Source organism: Ursus maritimus, unplaced genomic scaffold, assembly GCF_017311325.1.
Source record: "Ursus maritimus isolate PB19 unplaced genomic scaffold, ASM1731132v1 scaffold_17, whole genome shotgun sequence".
In the NCBI taxonomy this organism is placed as follows: Eukaryota; Metazoa; Chordata; class Mammalia; order Carnivora; family Ursidae; genus Ursus; species Ursus maritimus.
Window position 1 is genome coordinate 29550430 of NW_024424119.1, and position 21533 is coordinate 29571962.

Below are 21533 nucleotides of genomic sequence, written 5' to 3' on the forward strand. Positions count from 1 at the left end.
TAGGCGCCATCACATATGTCCTTACATCATTTCACTTAAGCCTCAGCTTTCTGTGCTATAATTTGTGGTTTCCGTCATTTTTTTAGGAATGTCATTCCTTGAAACTCAGTTTTCATAGTACCTTCTGCTGTTATATATGCAAATGTATAGAACTGGAGGTGACTTTGAGATCGTCTAATCTAACCACGATATTTTCAGAGGAGTAAGTAGAGACTTCCAGGGCTTACGCGTCTTCCCTGAGGTCAGGGCCAGAGCTAGGGCTAGATCTGAATCTCAACACTCAAGGTTTTAAGTTCCTATTTCACCATACTGCCAGGTCTGTGTAATGAAATTTTACTAGGTTTTTTTTTTTTTAATAGAAGCTTCATTAGGTTTTTAAAAATTACAATAATAGTAATACATATCCATTGGTTTTTTTTTTAAAAGGCAAACCATTTAGAAGAAGACAAAGTGAAACATGAAAGTCTCATCTTCATTTATTCCTGACTAATCCCACTCTTCAGTGGTAACAAATATTAATATTTAAGTGTGTGTCCATAATTTATTACGTTTTAAATAAGAATTTGTCCTCCGGATTTGAGTCAGACAGTTGATCTGACCAAGACAATTTGTTGACGATGCCAGTTTCCCCCATGAATAGGGCGAATCGAGAAATGAGACAATGTTTGCCAGATAGGTATGTTCTAACCTTGTTCCGGCATGTGTGCCTCTAAGGTTGTGAGTGAGTGGTTTTCCTCATTTGTGGGACAGGGAGGCGGAGGAGTTGCGTTCCAAGCCACAAAGGGGAAGGCATGCATGTGTGAGAGGCCAGAAAGAGAGCTCCTCACTCTGAAGTGTTCCTGGCTCTGGGACCTTCACTTCTCCTTTGGGCCAAACTTCTCTCCTTCAAAAGTGAGCTCAGATCATTGTATATCAGTGCAGTCAAAACATGTCACATTTGATTTGTTTCTCCTCGAAATGTAGCTATTCTTTGCCCCACAGTTGCTTTTAATTTAGCAATACAAGTATATATAGATACCGGGCTTGGCTTCAGACCCTGCATAATTACTAATGAGTAAATATACTTAACGTCCTCATTAGTTGGTCATTCCAAGTATTTTTCCGCAAACTGGGATGTTTCTTGGTAATTGGTGTCACTCAGGGTAGTAACAGACTCCAAATACAAGAGACGCTGCTCAAATAAAACCAGGCACCCGCAAATGGCATTTAAATATGTTGACAAGATAGCCTGAGAAACAACGTGGAGAACACATGTTAGACTACAAAGTAAACAGTATAAAGACTCCACAAAGAGAATGGTTGCATGAAGCTACTCAGAAGACCCTCTCAAATTGCCAGGAACGCACTAGGTGATTTCAGGCCACTTCCTGTGCCACAGCGGGCCTCAGCTTCCTCGTCTGACCGGTGAGGAGATGGGACTCAATGCACGGCCATGCTCCCTCCCAGCCTTCTCATTCTCTGACCCTCTGAGCATCACACCTGCTCTAATCCCACTGTGGGTAGAGCTCAGCATTTCCCCAAGTGTGGTGCCCAGAAAGACCCAGGGTGTTTGCTTAAAAATTCAGATTCCTGGGCCACACCCAGACCTACCGAATCAGAACTGGGAGAGGGGGAGGAGGCAAACAGGAATCCGCATTTTAACAAGCGCGCTGGGCAAGTTGTTGCCACACGAAGGTTTGAGAACCACCAATATAGTTTAATAAAAACAATCCAGTTTTACCTCAAATCTCCTGTTTCCCAACTTTTTTTTTTTTTTTGAGGCTCCGAAGGAATGAGCGATAGACTTATAAATTTTCAGAAAGTAACCAAGTCATGTAACAAATAACTTATCGAATGGCTGCTGGGTGTCAGGCACTGCTTTTTAGCAGTGGACACGTTGTTGAAGAGAAGCTCCTGCCGCCGCTGATGTGGCAGGAGGGAGAGAGAAAGTAAGCAAAGGTATCACTGTGGTGATGCCATTAGTGGGAGGAGGAGAGGGTTTTTGTTTGTTTGTTTTGTTTTTTAGCAGGGAAGGCAGTTAAAAAAGAAAAAAATGGGGGGAAAACATATTTGTTGCCAGTTTTATTTTGTTTTGTTTTTTAAGTGTCAGTTTTTAAACTGTAAGAACCTAGGAATATGTCTACAGAGTTTGGCTCATGTAATGATCACGTCTAAAACATACAAAGAAATAGAAAGAGGCAGAACATTCTGAGAGGAGATAAAATGTTCTCAGGACATTTTACATATTCAGCCTGGACTGGCAGTGAGATACAGTAAATATCAGATTCCGTTCTGCTCTGAAAACATCACATTGCTAGTGTGCTAGGGCTGGCATTCCCTGCGGGTCTCACTTAATTCCCATTCAAACAACTTATTTTAGGCCTGGGTTGTTGATGAAGTCTGACCTCAATAGCCATAGTGTTGCCATATGCAAAATGGAGACTCATTTAAGTAACTTCTGTTGCTATTTTCAGCTCTAGATTCTCCTTCTAGGTTATTCAGAAAAACTTCCATCAGACGTTACCTGTAGCCTCTTCTAAACAGTTAGTAAACGTAATACTGTGTCTCTCACTAGAGGGAAAGCCAGATTTTGGATGGATCGATTATTCACATAGGCCGAAATAAAAAGCCTAAACAGGAAAAAAGCCTAAACAGGAAAGACTTTTTATAAAGTCTTTCTCTATTTGACCTAAATTAGACGGGAATGATCGATAAGCAAATATTTCCAGATTTTCTCTGGTGAACCCCAAACCTGCCTAGGCCAGAGACAGAGTGATGTAGGGGAGCCCAGAAGCAGAGAATGGGGATCTGATTCTTCCAACTCCAGATCTAGTATTCCTCAGCAAGGTTTGATAAAAACTGCCAGGCCAGGTGAGAAAGGATCCAAAATGTTTTGTTCTGTTTCTTTAAATCTTATGTTCAGCAGAGAGGACGCTTTGTCTGTCTTTTCCCCTAGCATTGGGTGCTGACCCACCAGTCACCCCCAAGTTACTGGTGGCTCAGGCTGAATCCAGTTTGGCCCCAGAATTCTGGAACCTGGACCAGTATCCCTGCAGGTGAAGCCCAGAGGGTCTGGCTGGAGTCTGGCCTGCTGGGCCGGCTGGCTTTTCTCCTTGCGGGACTCCATCAGACACAACTGCACACGCAGGGTAGGCAGGATCTGAGCCCCCCTGTGTGCAGGATGCATGAAATGTGAGCCCAGCAGGGACGGAGGCCGGCAGAGGATGCTGGGTGGAAGCTAAGCACTCTGGAGGATTCTGAGCAAATATTGAAAGCAGAGAGATTATTGAGTTGTGAGCCATGGAGGTCAGTGTAGGAGGGAGCGATTAGGTCCCATTCCCAGGAAAAAGTTTACAACCTTTGGTCTTTTTCTCTCCATTTAACACACTATTTTAAGACAAAATAATGCTGAATCAGTGTCAAATTCTAGGCAGTAACATCATACCTGGTCTGATTAGCAACGTTTAGAATCATCGAATACCAGAGCCATCCTATGGAACATTGGCCAGGATAGCGGATAGTCTGGGCCATAAAACACACCTTAACAAATTTAAAAGAATTGAAAACAATGTCTGCCATCAAACCACAGTGGAACTAAACTAGAAATCAATAACAGAAAGATAGCTGAATGCGAAAGCCAGAAGGAGTCTTAAAAATCAGGTAGCCCGCTCACTTTCTTCTCCAGAGAAGTTTAGTTACTTGGCTAGGGCTGAACAGCAGGTCAATGCCAGAGCCTGGAGGAGGACCCCATGATCTGCTACCTGCTCCGACATTCTTTTCTGTACTCCAGATACCGCTCGGGAGTTTCGCATGTAGTGCTGTCGGCTTTCTAAAGGGGGTTCTGCTCTAATTTTCCTCCTGTCCTTGGAAAATATATGGAATTAGATTCATATAAGAAGAGAAAGTAAAAAAAAAAAAAAAAAGTTAAATCAAATCCGTTTTCCACTCTCCTCCAGTTAGTAGTATCTGTGCTGAAAGGAGATGGGAGGAAGTGTTGTGACACCAGGATCACGCCGCCATCCTTGACTATCTTTGGGAAGGAGGACTGCTTCCTTCTCCTGGACTTTGCTCCCAAGGAGTCCCATCACAGCACAGAAACATCCAGGGCTTCATAGAATCCAAGCTCTGGGTGGGATTATTGAGAACAGAGGAGCCAGCCTCTGAACTGGACCTGATGTTATTTATAGGATCCTAGAAAGTCAGTGCTGAGAATTAGAAACCTTCCAGTTCAATCCTTTTCCCCATTTTATAAATATGGAGGTGAAGGGACAGTGTTAGTTCCAAGTATCTTAATCGTTATCAATATCATCGCCGTCATCATTTGTTAAATATCTTCCTTATGTCGGGCCCTTCAAGCATATCATCATATATAATCCTTACAACAGAACTGAGGAGTGTATCATCCCCATTTGACAGAGGAGAAAACCGAGGCTCAGAAAAGTGAAGTCATTTATCCCAGGTAACTACATTCTTTCACAAATTAGGGGCCTGGACAAATCTAGGATTAAAGCAACTGGGCCCCTTGTCTGATGGTGTCTTTTGTTATTTCGTGATGCCTCTTGGGAAAGTACAAAGGGAAAGAAAAAAAGAGACCCAACTAAGACAAGTGCCTCATTCCCTCCTATCTAAGTAGTTCCTCAGTCAGCACCTGGTGCTTATTGGCTGTTCCCCCGCCAGCCAGGGTAGGGCACTGCGACGAACGTAGGCAGTCCCCTGACTCTTCTTTCATGGAATAATATTCAACGACAACTTACTGGGGGTCAATTATGTGCCTGTCACTGTGCTGCTGACAAAACATGGGACCAAATACACACGCGGAGACCTCCAATTAGAGCAAAGCAAAATGCTTTTTAACACGATGCCACAGGCTACCAGCTAGAAACCTCAGACATATTAACAGCCAGGAAGAGTAGGAGTGGAAATCGCAGGGCCATGTTTAAGTCTTGGCTGGACCTCTGTTGGTTGTGTACCTCGGGAAAGTCTCCAAGCCTCCCTGAGGCCCTCTGAGCCTCATTTTTCTCATCTATAAAATACGGATTAAAATCCACACCCCAGGAGGACCTGAGAGAAAGGACAGAAACACACACAAGGCTGTGTTAGGGTGCATATCGACATGAGTATTTCGGCAGATCTCTCAAGTCTGTTGTTGGTTGTCCCTTGATTATTATCTTGCTGTATCAGTCTTCCTGCCGAAAGCAGGAAAGACTTTTTCCTCCAGTGACTCAAGCAAAACCAGGACTCTACGAGACTATCCAAAAGCTGGACAGGGACTTTTCTTGAATCTTTCTTCTCCCTTGAGATCAGTGCCATTCAATAGAATATTCTGCAGTGATGGAAATGTTCTACACCACACATGGCTTTGGAGCGCTTGAAATATGGCCAGTGAGGCTGAGAAACTGGGCTTTGTATTTTATTTCATTTTCATGAATTTAAGTAGGCACAAGTCTATCAGACTCACTGATGGCACATGACTGCCTGGGCCCTGTTAAGGAGACACATACCCCCTCCCCTGCCTGGTTTGTTTTACCTCACAGAAGTCCACCTGCAGCAAGCAAAAATCATTCTCTTCTCCTATTGGTTAATTCTGTGGTTCCAAGACTCCAGTGTGCATGAGAACCAGCTGGAGAACTCCATAAAACAGTCTCACCTATCCTCAGAGTTTCTGCTTCCGTAGGTCTGGGTCAGGGCCCAAGGTGCTCATTTCTGGCACATTCCCAGGTGTTGCTGGTGCTGCCGGTCGGGGGACTGCACTTTGAGAACTGCGGCTTAGTTAGCATCTTCGAGACAGCTGTGCTTTAGTGGAATCAGTAGACCCTGGAGGCCTCCTCCGACACAGACCTCTGGGGTAATGCTTCTCAACAACGGCTGCTCTTTGGAATCACCTGGGGAGCCTTTGAAGTTCCTGATGCCCAGTCCCCACCCCAGACCAGTTAAATTGAAATCGCTGTACGGATGAGCTAGACACAGTGTTTTTTAAACTTGATTTCAATCTTGCATCGGGATTGAAAACCACTGCACTAGTGGGACGTCATCAGATTCCTTTTGTCTGTGAAGAGGTAACAAAATTTGCTGTTTACATTGTGAGAATCAGATGAGACTAAATGCAAAACAAAACAAAACAAAAACAAAAAAACAAAAACAAAAACAAACCTTTCATAACCATGGGACCTAAAAGTAAGGATATAGGCACTGAGAGTCTCGGAAAAGCCAATTTTGCAAATGGCGCTGGGGTCCCCGTTGAACTGCGCTAACGCGCTCTCTGCGGTTTGCCTTCTAGTACTGTCCCACCGAACAGGCCGCGGCGGGCACCGACGCGGAGCACGTGCAACAGTTCTACAACCTCCTGACAGCGTCCATCGATGTGTCCAGAAGCTGGGCAGAGAAGATCCCCGGATTTATTGATCTCCCCAAAGAAGATCAGACATTACTTATAGAGTCAGCCTTTTTGGAGCTGTTTGTTCTCAGACTTTCCATCAGGTAATGACGATGATTTTATCTTTTCTTTTCTTTCTTTTTTTTTTTTTTTTAGTTTTCCCCTTGCTTTGAAGAAGTTGGAAGCCTGCTGTGTTTGTAACGGAGTCATCGATGAAAAGCTTGCTCAGGAAGGAAATAGGAAATATGATGAGGCATTAATGAAACGGGGCCGTGGGTGAGAGCACTGGCCTGTGCCAGGACCCCTGGGTTCTAGTCTCGGTTCCAACATGGACTTGCTGTAAGACCCTGGTCCGGTCACTGGCCTCGCTTGAAATTCACTTCACTTTGTGAAATGTGGAGGTTAGATCTATTGGTCTCTGAAGCCCATGGCGGTTCCAACATTCTATGATTCTAGGAAGATTCTCTCATGGTGCATAAGGTATTTCCTGGCAGGCTAGTATTTGTTTTGAACATTGCATTTACCTCATGGGTTTCTATTTAACAAGTGACTGTTCTAGTACACCAGATGGGGCTCTAAAGAGTTCCCACAGCTTCTCAACCCCCAGTGTTTACTCCAAGAGAATAGCTTCTGGATCAAAAGATTTGGTCCAATCTATCCTACTCAGTGACACCAAAGACAGAGGCAGTGATTTTCCAAAAAGCTGGAACCTGGGATCTAAGCTTCTCTCTAAGCTTTTCATACTGTGTTACCAGAAACTCTGGTTTGAAGTGCAGATTCCCGTGCCTCGTTCCCAGCTATTTTGGTTTGGAGCTACTCTGGAAGAAGTCCAGAAATCTGCATTTTTAACTCATGCTCCCGGGATTCTGATGCGAGTGGCCCGAGGTCCAGGTTTTAAACTCTGAGACTGAACCATTCCGGCCCGCGTGTGCCTCTGTGGCAGGATCCGTAGGAGAGTCAGAGCCGGAGTTACATCTCGGGAGTCAGTCATGAGCGTAATTACAGCCAGTCTGGTGTGCACAGGAGCCAAGCCAGCAATGGGACTGTCCTCTGTTAGGCAGGCAGCAAAGGATTAAGGGAAAAGCTGCATGCGGGCAGGTGCCATGTACATACTGTTCACCAAATTTTCTCCAGTGCCTGGTTCCCGGAATGGCACATGCCTAAGGACATAATTGTTAAGTGAATGAATGAATAAAGCTACCCATCCAAGAATCCCAAATCAGGAGATATTAACTTGTTAGTGCAATAGACTGAAAGAGAGAAATACGTAGCAAGAGACTGGAAAGTTAAAAGAAAGGGAAGGTTCGAGTAAGGACCATAGAGGAATCAGAATTAGTTCCACCTCATACTCGTTGAGCTCCTCTTGTGTACCAGGCCCTGTGCGTGGGCTTTCAAATCCTTTATTTAATTCCCACAACAATCTTAGGAGGTAGCCATCAGAATTCCTGTTTTATAGAGAAGGGAAAGGGAAGAGTGCCCCAGGCCCCACGGCTAAGTGGTGACATCTGGGTGTTCCAGGGCACCTTTCAGGAGAGAGGAACGAGATGATAAAGGACATAATATAAACTATCAGGCAGATTAAGAAAAAGCCCTGCGCAGCCCCACGGTTAAAAGTACCGAAGGAGACAGAAAACAACCACTCCTTTGATAGTGGGTCACTTTTTCCTTCTGTGATTGACTTCTGGCAGTTGCAAGGACTTGGTGTTCTAAGAGTCTGCCTAGTGGAATTGTAGTGTCTAGTCTCGGGTCTTATCGGTTTTTGACATTTAAGAATAAGAGGGAGAAGTCCTGGCCAAGGAGCCCTGAAGGGAACAGGCTCTAGTTCACTACAGAAAGAGGCGGAGCCTGGGGCTTCACTTCCACTCTCCGGGAGTGCTGCCTCCACCACCCCTCCCCCCGCCCCCTGCTCCCCAGGGCTGACGCTCACCAAGAAAGGTGGCGCAGACAAGTGGTGGTGGTTGTTGATGTCAGGAGCACAGTCTTGTCCATCAGAGTATCTGGGCAGGTTCCACCGCACCATGCTAGGTTCTGAACGCTGCCCCCTGGCTGTTTAGGCGCCTTTGTGTTCTGATGTTGGACAGACTGAACACCTGTTTGATGTGTCTCTATCTCCCACCCCCCATGACTTTGTCTTATAGGTCGAACACAGCTGAAGATAAGTTTGTGTTCTGCAATGGACTTGTCCTGCATCGACTTCAGTGCCTTCGTGGATTTGGGGAGTGGCTCGACTCCATTAAAGACTTTTCCTTAAGCTTGCAGAGCCTGAACCTTGATATCCAAGCCTTAGCATGCCTGTCAGCACTGAGCATGGTCACAGGTAAGCACCACCCTGGTTACCAAAGTGACTGTGTCCCCCTTCCTCTCCTTTCTTGTGTTAAAGGTGGATTCCGGCTTTGGCTGTCACACATACACTGGAAAATTAGGAAAATGACCCCCACTTAGAGCCAGCCTTGGCTCGCAGTAAATAAAACGAGCACATTGCCACACCCTTTTGGAAATGAGTGTTGAGTCTAGTGAATCAACAAGTGTTCACTGATCTCGGCACTCTGCTCACGTCAGTGGGTTTTCGGAGGTGATAGCACACATCCCTAGAGGGGCTGGAACGTGCACATGAATGCATGTGAGACAGGGTGCTGTGCCATGGTGGGGCTGTGGGAGTGGGTACAAAGTGCCGAGACATCGAAGGTGGAGGTGTTCTTCTCAAAAGAGGTAACATGTTAGAAGCGTGGATAGTCCTTGATAAAAGCACAGTATATCTCCAGGCTAAAATAGAAGGACTGAGAATGCTAGGGATGCATAAAAATTTGCTAGACCCATTGAGTATATGGCTGTCATAAGTTTCAGGAAGGAAATGAGTAAAAAAAATAGAGGGCTGGGAAGTGAGACTGGCCTGACAGGGAAGGGTTTGGTGAGACACGAGGAGCCTTTCACACATTAGTGAGGAGGTCCGAGATCATTCCGGGAGCAGTGGGGATCCATGGAACGTGTTGACCAGGGGAGCATCAGAGCCAGTGTTGCATTTTAGAAAGAGCTACCCCGACAGCTGGTTTTGAGCACCAATAAGAGGGAAAAGGCCAGTCCAGGTATAGGAGCTGTGGTTTAAGAGGAGAGCCCACTCGGTGTGTTTGTTGTACTTGTTAAGTAGAAATTACTAGATGATGATGAGCCCGGGACACGTGAGGGCCAGGCAGTCCCCACCTGGAGATATTGGCCAGCTCAGTGCAGAGAATACAGAGAAGGAATTAGGAGAAGGTGGTGTGGGTCCCACCTCTGCCTCCAGCCCGCCGTGTGTCCTACAGTTACAGCTGCCCGGCCCACTGTCCTTAATGTGGAGATTTGCTCAGGGAGGAAGCATGGACTATGGAATCCAGCACCCCCAGGTTGTAATCTGGGGCCCTGTATTTAATAAGTGTGTGCTATTCAGTAATGCATTTCATTTCTCTGGACTGCAGTTTGCCCATCTGTAAAATGGGGATGGCAACACTTATTCTATGAAGCAGCAGTAAGGATTACAGGAAAGTTGGTTTGTGATGTAGCCAAACTGGATTCAGAATAGGCATTCGACCCACCTACTGTCCATCCTGGAGTGACAGTAACAGGGACCCCCTCAAAGTAGGCACGTGCCTGCCCCTGCCCCTTATAAACCCTAGGGAGTCCAAAACCAAACTCGGTGGCATGAGGAAGCTGGTGGTGGCTTTAGGAGGTGTTATGTTGGCGAATCTCTCCTTGGATGCTTGAGAGGCTCAAAGGAGGACACTGGTGTTGAAGAAATGAAGCTGCACTTGCCCAGCGCTCGGACACAGGGGGCCCTGTCCTTCATGGGGTAGTCCCGGTTCCTGCCCTCGGTCCTGCCAGCCTGTGCAGAGCTGTCCTAGGTGCTGTGGTTAATACCCACAGGAAAAATAACTCTTCTCTCATTTCTGCACCTTGCAGTACTTTGCGGTTTGCTGGTTGGGAGGGGCTTTGAAATATAAGCAAGCATCAGGAAATGGCACAAAGGGTGATGTCTGGAAAACAGTGGTGTGAGCCTTGTCGCAGGTAGTCATTTCCCTGTGAGTGTGGGCTCCCAGGAAATCCTGTCTTCGGAATAATCTCCACTGATGGTCCAGGGTGATTGTGGGGCTGCGGTCAGTTGGGCTTCTGCCATCAGAACACTCATCCCAAAATCGTCTTCTCCTACACCACAGGGAAGAACTCATGAAAAGGAAACGAGCTGTTAGAAGCTTAACCAATCTCTTTTCCAGGAAAATTATGAAGAATCTGGGCAGTATTAGAAGTTGGCACGCACATGGCTTTTATTTTCTACTTCTTTTTTTCTGCTTCTTCCACCTGTCTCTAGGCCTCCTTCTGAAAAACTAGGTGGTGAGGTGGGGCAGGAAATGGTTTCTTTTAGATCGCTCTCATTCCCCACAGTTGTGGTTGTCAAATGTTTTTAAGTCCCCAGTTTATCTGCCCTGTCTTCTTTCACCGGTGCCCCATCCCTGACATGGGAGCAACAGCAACGCTTTGCTTCTGACAGGGTACCGGTGACGTGAGGTCTGGGAACAGTTAATTATGTTTCATCCATAGGAAGACCCCAAACAGAAAGTTAGTGTGGAATTACCGTGTTAGAAGTATCCACTCATTAAATAAATATTGAGGGCCTACTATGTGCCAGGCTTGGGTGTCAGTCTCTCAGGATGCCAAGATGAGCCATGCATTAGTTCTACCATCAGAAAGGGTATGTATAGCCTTCTAGGAAGTCATACGCGATTAGGATGCAGTGAACTTGATGTGTGGCGGTTAGTGTCCGGGTCCTTAAAAGCAAGAGATTCGGTGCAGGGGGAGTCCGGATTACTGCTCATGTGCTGTGCTGGTCATGAATGGCTTCCCAAGGAGGTAGCATGGTGCAGACTGGCTCAGGCATGTCGTGGGGGCCAGGAGTGGCTAGGGCAGAGCCTTCCCCAGCTTTCCTGTGCATGAACTCACTAAGCATCTTGTTAAATTGCACATTCTGATGAGGCAGGTCCAGGGCAGGGCCTGAGACTCTGCATTTCTAGCAAGCGCCCAGGTGATGTTGGTGCTGCTGGTGCAGGGACCACACTTGAGTAGCAAGGAACAATGAAAGCTATTGGTAATTAGGATTCCATGAAATTAATAATAGCTACCATTTTTAAATACCCAGTGCCAGGTACTGTGCCGAGGGCTTTACACATGCTCTTTTGTTGAATGTTGTTTAGTAAGTAGATCTGGAAAGATCTGGGATGGATTACAGCAGAGATGGGAAGCAGAGGGACCAGCCAAGAGCTATGGAAACAATGTAGGTAGTAGTTACTGCAGACCTAGCTCAGAGGCAGTGAGATTGAGAGGAGGAGCTAGATGCAAAAAACATCACGGAGATAATAATCAGTTGATTAACTATGATGGCCAGGGAGAGGAATCATTAGACATGGTGGTGAGAGCGATGGGGAGGACGGTGAAATCCTTCCTAGGCAAACTCAAGAGAAGTGGCTGATTTGAAGAGGATGTTAATGAGTTGAGTTTTAGGCATAGAGGATACTTGCTAATATTTTTTAAGTACTTAACTGTATGCTGGCATTGTCCCACACACTTCACATGTATTCATTCATTTAATTCTCACCACAACCCACAAGGCAGGTACCCTCATCAGCCCTATTTTACAAACATGGAAACAGACCCAAGGTCACTGGGCATATAAGTGGCAGAGCTAGGTTTTACATCCAGCAAATCTGGCTCCAAAGCTTCTTTGTGCTAGGTTTTAGAGCTTGTGGAGTTCTTTACCATTGTGTGCTGCTCATTAACTTCCAACTTTATATTTATTCTCAGCAGCCCACGTGTTTAGTATCATTTAATCATATTTTACAGGCCATTGTTCCCCCATGTACATATTCATTGAACAGATAGTTACTTGTGTCTCCTATGTAGTAAGCTTGGTGTTGCAGGTAGTTTCCTAATGGTAGGAAAACACAGTCCATGCCCCCATGGAGCTTACATTTAATGGAGGAGGCAGATAAATAGACAAATAGCTGATTTCGCCCTGTTATATCCTTCAAGGGGAAAAAATAGAATGCTGTAGGAGAATATGACCTAAACGGGGAGCAACAAGGCGAGTTCCCTTGAAGAAGTATTTGATCTGCAGTCTACACGATGAGTAGATCTTAACTGGGTGAAAAGGGAAAGCCATGAGCACAGACCTTACTAGCTCTATTATATTACTCCATCTCTCCCTCCCTCTCCCTCTCTCTCCCTCTTTTCTCTCTCATATTCCTTCCTTTTCCCCCTCCCTCCCTCCCTCCTCTGTCTCCTCCCCCACCTGCCTCCCTTCCTGTCTCAGCATGGATAGCTGAAATTGCATAGGAATCCAACAGTTTCTTTAGATACTAACACCACACAGGTCAGGAATATGATCTATTGTCTGTCTGTTTTGTTCACTGCTCTACCCCAATGGCTATAACAGTGCTGGGCACAAAATAGGCACTCCATACGTCCGTATTTGTTGGAAGAAGTAATTAATCAATTAGTCAGTTAGGTACACAGAAAGTAGGAAGGAGTTACAGGGAGGCTGAATTCATCTCAGGATGAAGAACATTCTAATATAATGTTCAAGGCATCCTGGTAATAGAAACATGTCTGGACTTGGAGCAAAAAAATTAGCCACTTGCTAAATTTGACTGTGAGCAAGTCACTTAACTCTGCGAGCCTGAGCCTTCTTATCTATTAAATAAAGATCATCTTTGCCCTGCCTGTTTCACAAGGATGTTGAGAGGGCGTGATAAAATAATCTAAGTAAAAGAGTATAATAGAAGGGGCTACTAGGTATATTGTTATTACCCAGCTCGTGCCGGGCACTGTCTTTGTGACATCTCCGTAGGGACTCCTGTCTTGGGTGGGAGTGTGAACTAAATGACTCAGACCCTTTCCAGCTCCTATGTACTACGATCGCGACACATAAATCCGGTGCTTAACCGTTTCTATAAGACGCGTCTTAAAGTTTTGGATACAAAAATCTGAGTTAACATAAGGAAATACTGGGTAAAAATGATGTAGATCAGAGAGCAAGAAATGCCAGAAGAGCTTATTTTGTTTAACGGTGACAAAGATCTTACACTAAACACCGTGTGTGATTCTCTAGGAAGGGGGAAATCCACGTGTCCGACTTCCCCCAGATTGAGGAAGTCTCTGTCTGTCAGCACTGCAGCCGTGTTTACCCGGCACCAAAAAGAAAAGAGGTCCCTTAAACTATAAAACATCAGTGATTGGGGTTTTAAGGAATTTCTGATTACTAGGAAGGTGCCCGACACTTAGTGTCTCCCTGGTGATTTGGGAATCTTGCTAGCTGCTGGCCGCCCGTTTGCATGGAGACTGAATCTTATCTCAGCCCTTTTGAAAAAGTAAAGAAACCACAAATCCGGTGGCTGTTCGACACAACAAAGAAGGTGCCTTTGGCTTCTAACAGGAGCGTCTCTGAATTCCTCAAGGAATTCCAGGCCTAGGGTTGATCCAGCTGGCAGGGAGGTATCGATCTCCACTTGAGTTCACTGAATAAATAATGGTTGCCATAGTTATGGCGCAATCACAACTGGTTGGAGAGCAGGGAAAACTCTGAGGCACCTTCTGTGAGTTTGGCCATGAGAAAGTCTAGTTACAAGGTTCCATAATCGACCCCCTCCCCAAATCCAGCCAACACCTTGCTCCATTTCTTTATCCCGAAGACGAATATGGGATCGTGAATATAATGCCAGACACGGGCCACTGAAAGGAAGGCAAAGTTTAAATCAGTGGATTGGTGTTTTATTCTGGCTAAAGCCTCTCCCCCTGGGTTGTGAACCTAATTTGATGTAGTGTGGTATTAATGGAATTTACTATCAGCAAGACGACTGTTTGATCATGTTAGGGCTGCTAGAGAAACCAAATCCCAGATTGTTGTATGTTAACAGTTTAATATACAAATACTGCTAACTTGGAAATTTTAAAAGGAAGGAAAAGAGTGAGCTGACAATCTCATAAATATTCTCACTTTTCTGTTTCCTTGCACCCTTCTCCATATGCAGAAGTAAATTTTGCATAGATGTCATCACCGCCTAGATACCATTTTATATTCTGTTTTCTTTAATGTGATATTACATATTTTTCCATGTTGCTTTATAGTCTTCCTATTTGTCCTTTCTGATGTCTACAGAATCTTCCATTATGTGCATACACCATTTAGCAGTTTCCCTATTCTTCCACCCCTTCTCTTTTCCCAGTTTTTTAATAGATACCGCTGCCCCCATGTCTTCGTGCATACAGTTTGTCTTCTACTGAATTTTTCCTTCAGATAAATTCCCAAGAGTGGGGTTACTTGGTCAGAGGCTATGAGCATTTTACAGCTCTTGAAGTTACTGCCAAACTTGCAGTCTGCTTTTTTCTTGGGGCAGGAGGAGGGGCGGGGAATAAAACTTTAGGAAGAACACCGTTGCAGGCAGAATTTCTCTTAAAGTTCCCTCCTGGGTGCGTCTTTTGAGGCTGAACAAAGGGATTGTGTATGCAGTAAGGGTAAACATAGAGGACAGGTTTGCACCTGGGCTGATTAGCTAATAGTTTCCTGGAAAAAGCAAAATCATGCGCTGCAAAGCTTGGGAAGTGGGGGACTTCAGCGTTTTGTTTGACCCTGCGGTTGCCAACCGTCTGCCACGCGGCAGGCACTGTTGCAGGGGCTGACAGCACCGTGCATGTAGCACTACGCCGCTGGCAGAAGGCTTTCCTGTAGCAGCATCGTAGTTAAGCCTCACAATAACCCACGGAAGTAGGTTTTATTGTAATTGTGCTTTTTCTTTCAATTTATTGTGTAATATTTAGGGCACACAGAAAAGGGAGTGCCTGGCTGGCTCAGTCTGTAGAGTATGCAACTCTTGATTCAGGGTTGTGAGTTTGAGCCCTACATTGGGTGTACAGATTACCTAAAAAATAAAGTCTTGGGGGGCCTGGGTGGCTTAGTCAGTTAAGTGTTCGACTCTTGATTTCAGCTCAGGTTGTGATCTCAGGGTTGTGAGATCGAGCCCCTGAGTCAGACTTAGCACTGGGCATGGAGCCTGCTTAAGATTCTTTCTCCCCCTCTGCCCCTTCCCTACCAGCCTCCCCACCCCCATTCTCACACGCCTGTGCACATATGCACCTGCACACTCTCTTTAAAATAAAATAAAATAAAATAAAATAAAATAAAATAAAATAAAATAAAATAAAATCTTGAAATAAGAGACACACAGAAAGGAACAAAGAACACAATAAAGACTTGTATATCTACCACCCTGTAATCCCCATTTTCCTAGAAGGACATTGAGCCTCAAAGAGATGAGGTCACATGGCTAGAAAGTAACAGAACCAGAAATGGAACCCAGCTCTGTCTGGCTGCACATCCAGTGCCCTTTGCTCTATATTATGGTGCACGGAGATGAGACGCCTGCAAGTTACAATCCAACCAAGATGCTGCTAGCAATTTTCACGGTTGTAGTTTAATGTAATTATAACACATCAGAGCTGGAAGGGACCTTAGGGGTCATTAAGTCCAACCTCCTCCTTTTAAGATAAGCCTTAAAGAGGGAGGAACTCACCCAAGTCATACACAACTAGCCAACCTAGGGAAGAATGCAGATCTCCTGGTCCCTGGGCCTCCTTTGATTTAGGGCAAGAGAAGAAAGAAATGCCTGGATATTGCTTCATTTTGCTAATTGGCTGTTTTTGTTTTTGTTTTAAGGAAATAACTCCCCTAACAAAAATATCCCCAACTGAGGATTAAGAGTATACTTATCTTGATGACCACTCAGTAATGTATAGAATTGTTGAATCACTGAACACTTTTGTACACCTGAAACTATTACAGCACTGTAGGTTAATTATTCCGGAATCTAAAAAAATTTTTTAAAAATATATCCCCAACTGAAAAAATAAACGTAGGAAAAACTAGACGCTATTGTTTGATTTCCTTTTGGAAGGATGTCTTCCATCTCACAAGAATTATTGTTCTACATGTAAATATACTTAGAGATTAGAAAAACCGTGACTGAGATAACCAGGGACAAGCTCTTCTCTCAGGAAAGAGACTTTGGTGTCTAAATGCTGAGAGAGAACTAAGCGATTTGTACTGGACGTGAGGCTCTTTTCTGATTAGAGATGCAACATTGCTCTGGGGCAGGAGGACAAAATCTTTGGGACTTGGGGAAAATCCCTTAACCTTAAAATAAAATAGGAGATCATAATATTTAACACGGGGATCCCTTTCTGTACTGTTCCATAAAATACGAGATACAGGTGTTCATGTCTTGCTACCTTGTAAAATGCCTGCAGTGCCTCTTTCTGGGCCTCTTCCCTTCTCTTCGACTTTTCCATCGCCACAGCAGGGAGACATGTGTATTTTGTACCGAGCGCCAGGTGTAGGTCAATAGGTGTTTCAAGGGGGGCCAAAAACCAGGAAAAGAAAGCTGGATTCTTCTCAGTGCTGGTTAGCATGAAAACACAAGAAATGTGCTTTGTGCTGGGTCTCGTGGGGCAGCCCCTGCATTAGCAGATGGAACTTACAGACCCCCCTTTGCCCACCTGTTAAGATGGGAACGTGAATTCATTTGCCTGGATGTGTTTCTTTGTCACACTGAAAAAGTATTGCTTCCTGACCAGGCTTTTGTAGGATAATGTCTGCAAAATAATTACCACTCTGTCCTTCATTCAGTGTGGCTGTGTGCCAGGAACGGTGTGCTTCCCCTAAGTTGGTCCTCCCAGAAACCCTAAATTAGGGACGATCATCACCTTCATTTTACAAGGAAACTGGGGCTCAGAAATTAAGGGGCTAACTCAGGGACACACAGCGAGGAAGTGGCGGGACTGGGACTCAAACCCTGGTCCCATTTGATACCAAAGGCCATGAGTGACCTCTAAGACAGGGGCACTTGGATTGTAAAATGCCATCCCAACTGGTGCAAGAAGGCACAGGCCTCAATTCGGGATTCCAAGTCTCTTAAGATGGGGGTGCCTGGGGCACCTGGCTGGCTCAGGTCCTGGGATTGAGGCCTACATACAGCTCCCTGCTCAGTGGGGAGTCTGCTTCTCTCTCTGCCCCCCCACCCCCACTCATGCTCTCTCCCTCCCTTTCTCTCTCTCTCTCTCTCAAGTAAATAAATAAATAAATAAGATGGGGGTGCCTGGTTGGCTCAGTCGGTAGAGCATCGACTCTTGATCTCAGGGTCATGAGTTCAAGCCCCATGTTGGGCATGGAGCCTACCTTACAAAAAAAGAAAAAACAGAAAAAAACAAAGTCTCTTAAGATGTAACTGACTCCTAAGTTGCCCTCTTCTATCCCTCTGCAGAACGACATGGGTTAAAAGAACCAAAGAGAGTGGAGGAGCTATGCAACAAGATCACAAGCAGCTTGAAAGACCACCAGAGCAAGGGACAGGCTCTGGAGCCCAGCGAGCCCAAGGTCCTGGGCGCCCTGGTAGAACTGCGCAAGATCTGCACCCTGGGCCTCCAGCGCATCTTCTACCTGAAGCTGGAAGACTTGGTGTCGCCACCTTCCATCATTGACAAGCTCTTCCTGGACACCCTGCCTTTCTGAACGGGAGCAGCCGGAGCGGGGAGCCGCCTCGGTGGCTAGCACCTGCTTGCTAAGCAGCAGAGGAATGGGTCTGGACACCTACCATTTTCTGTCCTTCCTTAAGAGAAAAAGCAGCTCCTGTAGAAAAGACTTTTTTTTTTTTTTCTGGCACTTTTCCTTACAACCTAAAGCCAGAAAACTCGCAGAGTATTGTGTTGGGGTTGTGTTTTATATTTAGGCTTTGGGGTTGGTGTGGGAGGGGAGGGTATAGTTCGTGAGGGTTTTCTAAGAAATTGCTAACAAAGCACTTTTGGATGATGCTATCCCAGCAGGAAAAAAAAAAGGATAATATAACTGTTTTAAAACTCTTTCTGGGGAATACAATTATAGTTGCTTTGTATTTAAAAACAAGAACAGCCAAGGGTTGTTCGCCAGGGTAGGACGTGTCTTGAGGTTGATCTCTAGAATATACTTCCTGTATCAAGGGTGTATCTGTGGTGCAAACAAGGCAGAAATTCTCTCTTCTTAATTTCTCTCTTCCTTTATTTTATTTTAACGAATGGTGAAAGATGAGGATTACCTATAAATCAGACATAGCAAAATGATAATGGCTCTTCGCTTCCATATACAAGTGCAATTTTTAAAGTGCTGTCTTACTAAGTCTTGTTTATTAACTCTCCTTTATTTTATATTGAAAAAAAAAAGGAGGCAGTCATGTTGGCAAATGACACGTTAATTTTCCTAGCAGAGGCTTTGTCCACCTGCCATGTAGAACCCTTCTGAGGGACAGTCCACCCAAGATTTTAGGTCCTTCTTAATGGATCCAGATCTCTGCCCTGACTGTCCAGCTGTCCTGAAGGGGGCTCAGATTATAAAAGGGATTGCCTACAGCTGTTTCGGTTGTGTTCTATTAACCCAGACAGAGTTCCCTAAATTTGCTTCAGATAATAGCAACTGACTGACTCATTCAGAAGCCCCGGGAGCATTCAGTGAGTCTCAAGTGTTTGATCCCTAAATAAGAACACACAAATAAGTAGGAACTGATCGTACAGGGTAAACACCAGAGGTGATAAGATTTTTTAAATAGATATAATTTAACTTTTGTTATTGGTTACAAAGACAATTTTGGAGAGCAAGTGAGTCTTATTTAAAAAAATAATAGTATGAATGTGACTACTAGACAGGATTAGTGGGCTGCGTTTCAACATTCCGTGTTCGTACTCCCTTTTGTATGTTTATACTGTCGATGCCATATTACTATGAGATAATTTGTTGCATAGTGTCCTTATTTGTATAAACATTTGTATGCACGTTCTCTTGTAATAGCTTTGCCTGTATTTATTGCAAGACCACCAGCTCCTGGAAGCTGAGTTACAGAGTACTTAAATGGGGTGTTCACAGTGACTTGGATACACCAATTAGAAATTAAATAAACAAATATATATATAAATATAGCAGGTTACATATATATATATTTATAATGTGTCTTTTTATTAACCATTTGTACAATAAATGTTACTTCCCATGCAGTTATTTTATGATTCATTTGCAGTGACTTTTAAGGCAGTACTGTTTAGCACTTTGATATTAAAATTTTGCTTATGTTTTGCTAAATTCGAATAATGTTTGAAGATTTTTAGGTCTAAAAGTCTTTATATTATATACTCTGTATCAAGTCAAAATATCTTTGGCCATTTTGCTAAGAAACAAACTTTGAATGTCAAACTGATGTCACAGTAGTTTTTGTTAGCTTTAAATCATTTTTGCTTTAGTCTTTTTAAAGAAAAAAATAACAAAACTATGCTGTTTATATTGTCATTAAATTATACAATCAAACACATGCCAAATGAATTGCCTAATTGCTGCAAAGGGTAACCCAGATTGCAAAGCATATATGGTTTTTTTTTTTTCCCCAAGAGTCATTCTGATATTTGATCATGTATTATGTTTGTGTGAGCTTTCATGAAAGATTATTATTTTTATATCCAGGTGATAGGGTCTGCAATGTTAGGCTCTTGGAACATTAGACTTGTCAGCTTGTCCCCCGCCCCTTCGAAACTCATAGAGGAGACAACTGGGGCCCAGCAAAAGTAAAAATTGCCCAAGGTCCAATAGGCTAGTACCAGAGTCAAGACTAGGACCTAATTCTCCTTTCCACGGTGTTTTTACTCAACTTCTTGCATCTATAGGAGAACAGGCTTTTAAAAATAACCACTAATATTTACATTTTACCTGATAACCGTGAGTAAAGTAGTACTTTTGCATTAATTTTTTTGAGCTTATATGCAAACATAATAAACATTATTAAATATCAGGAAAGCTAACATTTCGTACAAGGTAGCTTCAGACCAAATTCAAATTGAATTTGAATAAATTAGAAATACTGTGCATACATAACCCTGTTGTGCACCATTAGTATTGGAAAGTTAATCCTTGTTTTTTGTCATGTCCATAATAGAAAAACAAAACAAACAGAAAAACCAGAGCCCTGGAGACATGCTGTTACTTTTTATTTTTAAACCCATCAGATTTAAGGAAAAGACTTTTTAGTCGTGATTGGTTGGAAGGAATGAAGGTTTTTAGTTATAGGTCCAGACACTAGTGTTGAAAATAAAGGTTATAGCCAGTGTTCTTCTGTCTTCCATAGTTGTTAAGAACTATGAGAGCCTCCCACGTAATCCATCAATTCAACTCTCTTCTTTTGTCTTAATGTTGACACACAAGTTTATACAGAGTGGATGACCAAACTAGCTCAGAAGAGGACAGCAAGAATTAAAGCAGGTGATTCTTCCCCTGTGGGAGAGCTCTCTCAGTGTGAACATGCCTTCTGTGGGCGGAAATCAGGAATCCACCAGCTGTTAATGGAGAGTGCCTTGCTTTCATTTCAGACAGCAGAGTTTTCCAAAGTTTCTCTGCTCTTCTAACAGCATTGCTCTTTAGTGTGTGTTAACCTGTGGTTTGAAAGAAATGCTCTTGTACATTAACAATGTAAATTGAAATGATTAAATTAAATTACATTTTATCAATGGCTACCGATGTGTTGAATAAGCATGCTTCATTTAACAGTATTCTCTTCATCATGTATATAATAGTATTTGCTTAAACACATCCCCAAATGGATTTTTTAAAGGCTTACTAATGCTGAAAAATTAATAGGCATCCTGAATTGGAAATATATTAAACCTCACTGATTGGGAAGAAGGACATTCTAAATTCAATAACCATGTATTGACTACTTCCTGTGGACAAAGCCCTGCTGCGTGCTTTGAGGAGATACAAACATGCACAATGTTTGAAGCTATTTTCTTTCAACTATATATAGGCAGATAGATCATATATATTTGATATACATAACTATATCAAATATATACATATATATATATATCAAGTAGAGCTAGTAATTTATTGCCTAAAAATATTCTTTAAGGGTATGAAGGATTTATTTCTATACCAAGATGATGGGATATCAATTGTTTATGAACCAGAATTTACAAGAATCAGGATTAGAGTTCTCCAAGATGGATCAGCACTCTTTGTCTTTTTGCTGACACCACTACTCTATATTGCCTAGAAACCCCTCTCAGTGGGCAATGCAAATGCAACTTTCATTCAACTCTA

General features: G+C 43.7%; 1 protein-coding gene across 1 annotated transcript in view; it reads left to right on the forward strand.

Moving 5' to 3' along the window:
* Positions 1-20947, forward strand: part of NR4A3 (nuclear receptor subfamily 4 group A member 3) — a 31464-nt gene extending 10517 nt beyond the window's left edge. Inside the window, exons 5-7 of the mRNA XM_040631663.1 lie at positions 6257-6456; positions 8491-8669; positions 17689-20947. Coding sequence (XP_040487597.1) covers positions 6257-6456; positions 8491-8669; positions 17689-17936 — 627 coding nt within the window. The 3' untranslated portion in view covers positions 17937-20947. The remainder of the gene's footprint in view (positions 1-6256; positions 6457-8490; positions 8670-17688) is intronic.
* Positions 20948-21533: the final 586 nt, after the last annotated feature.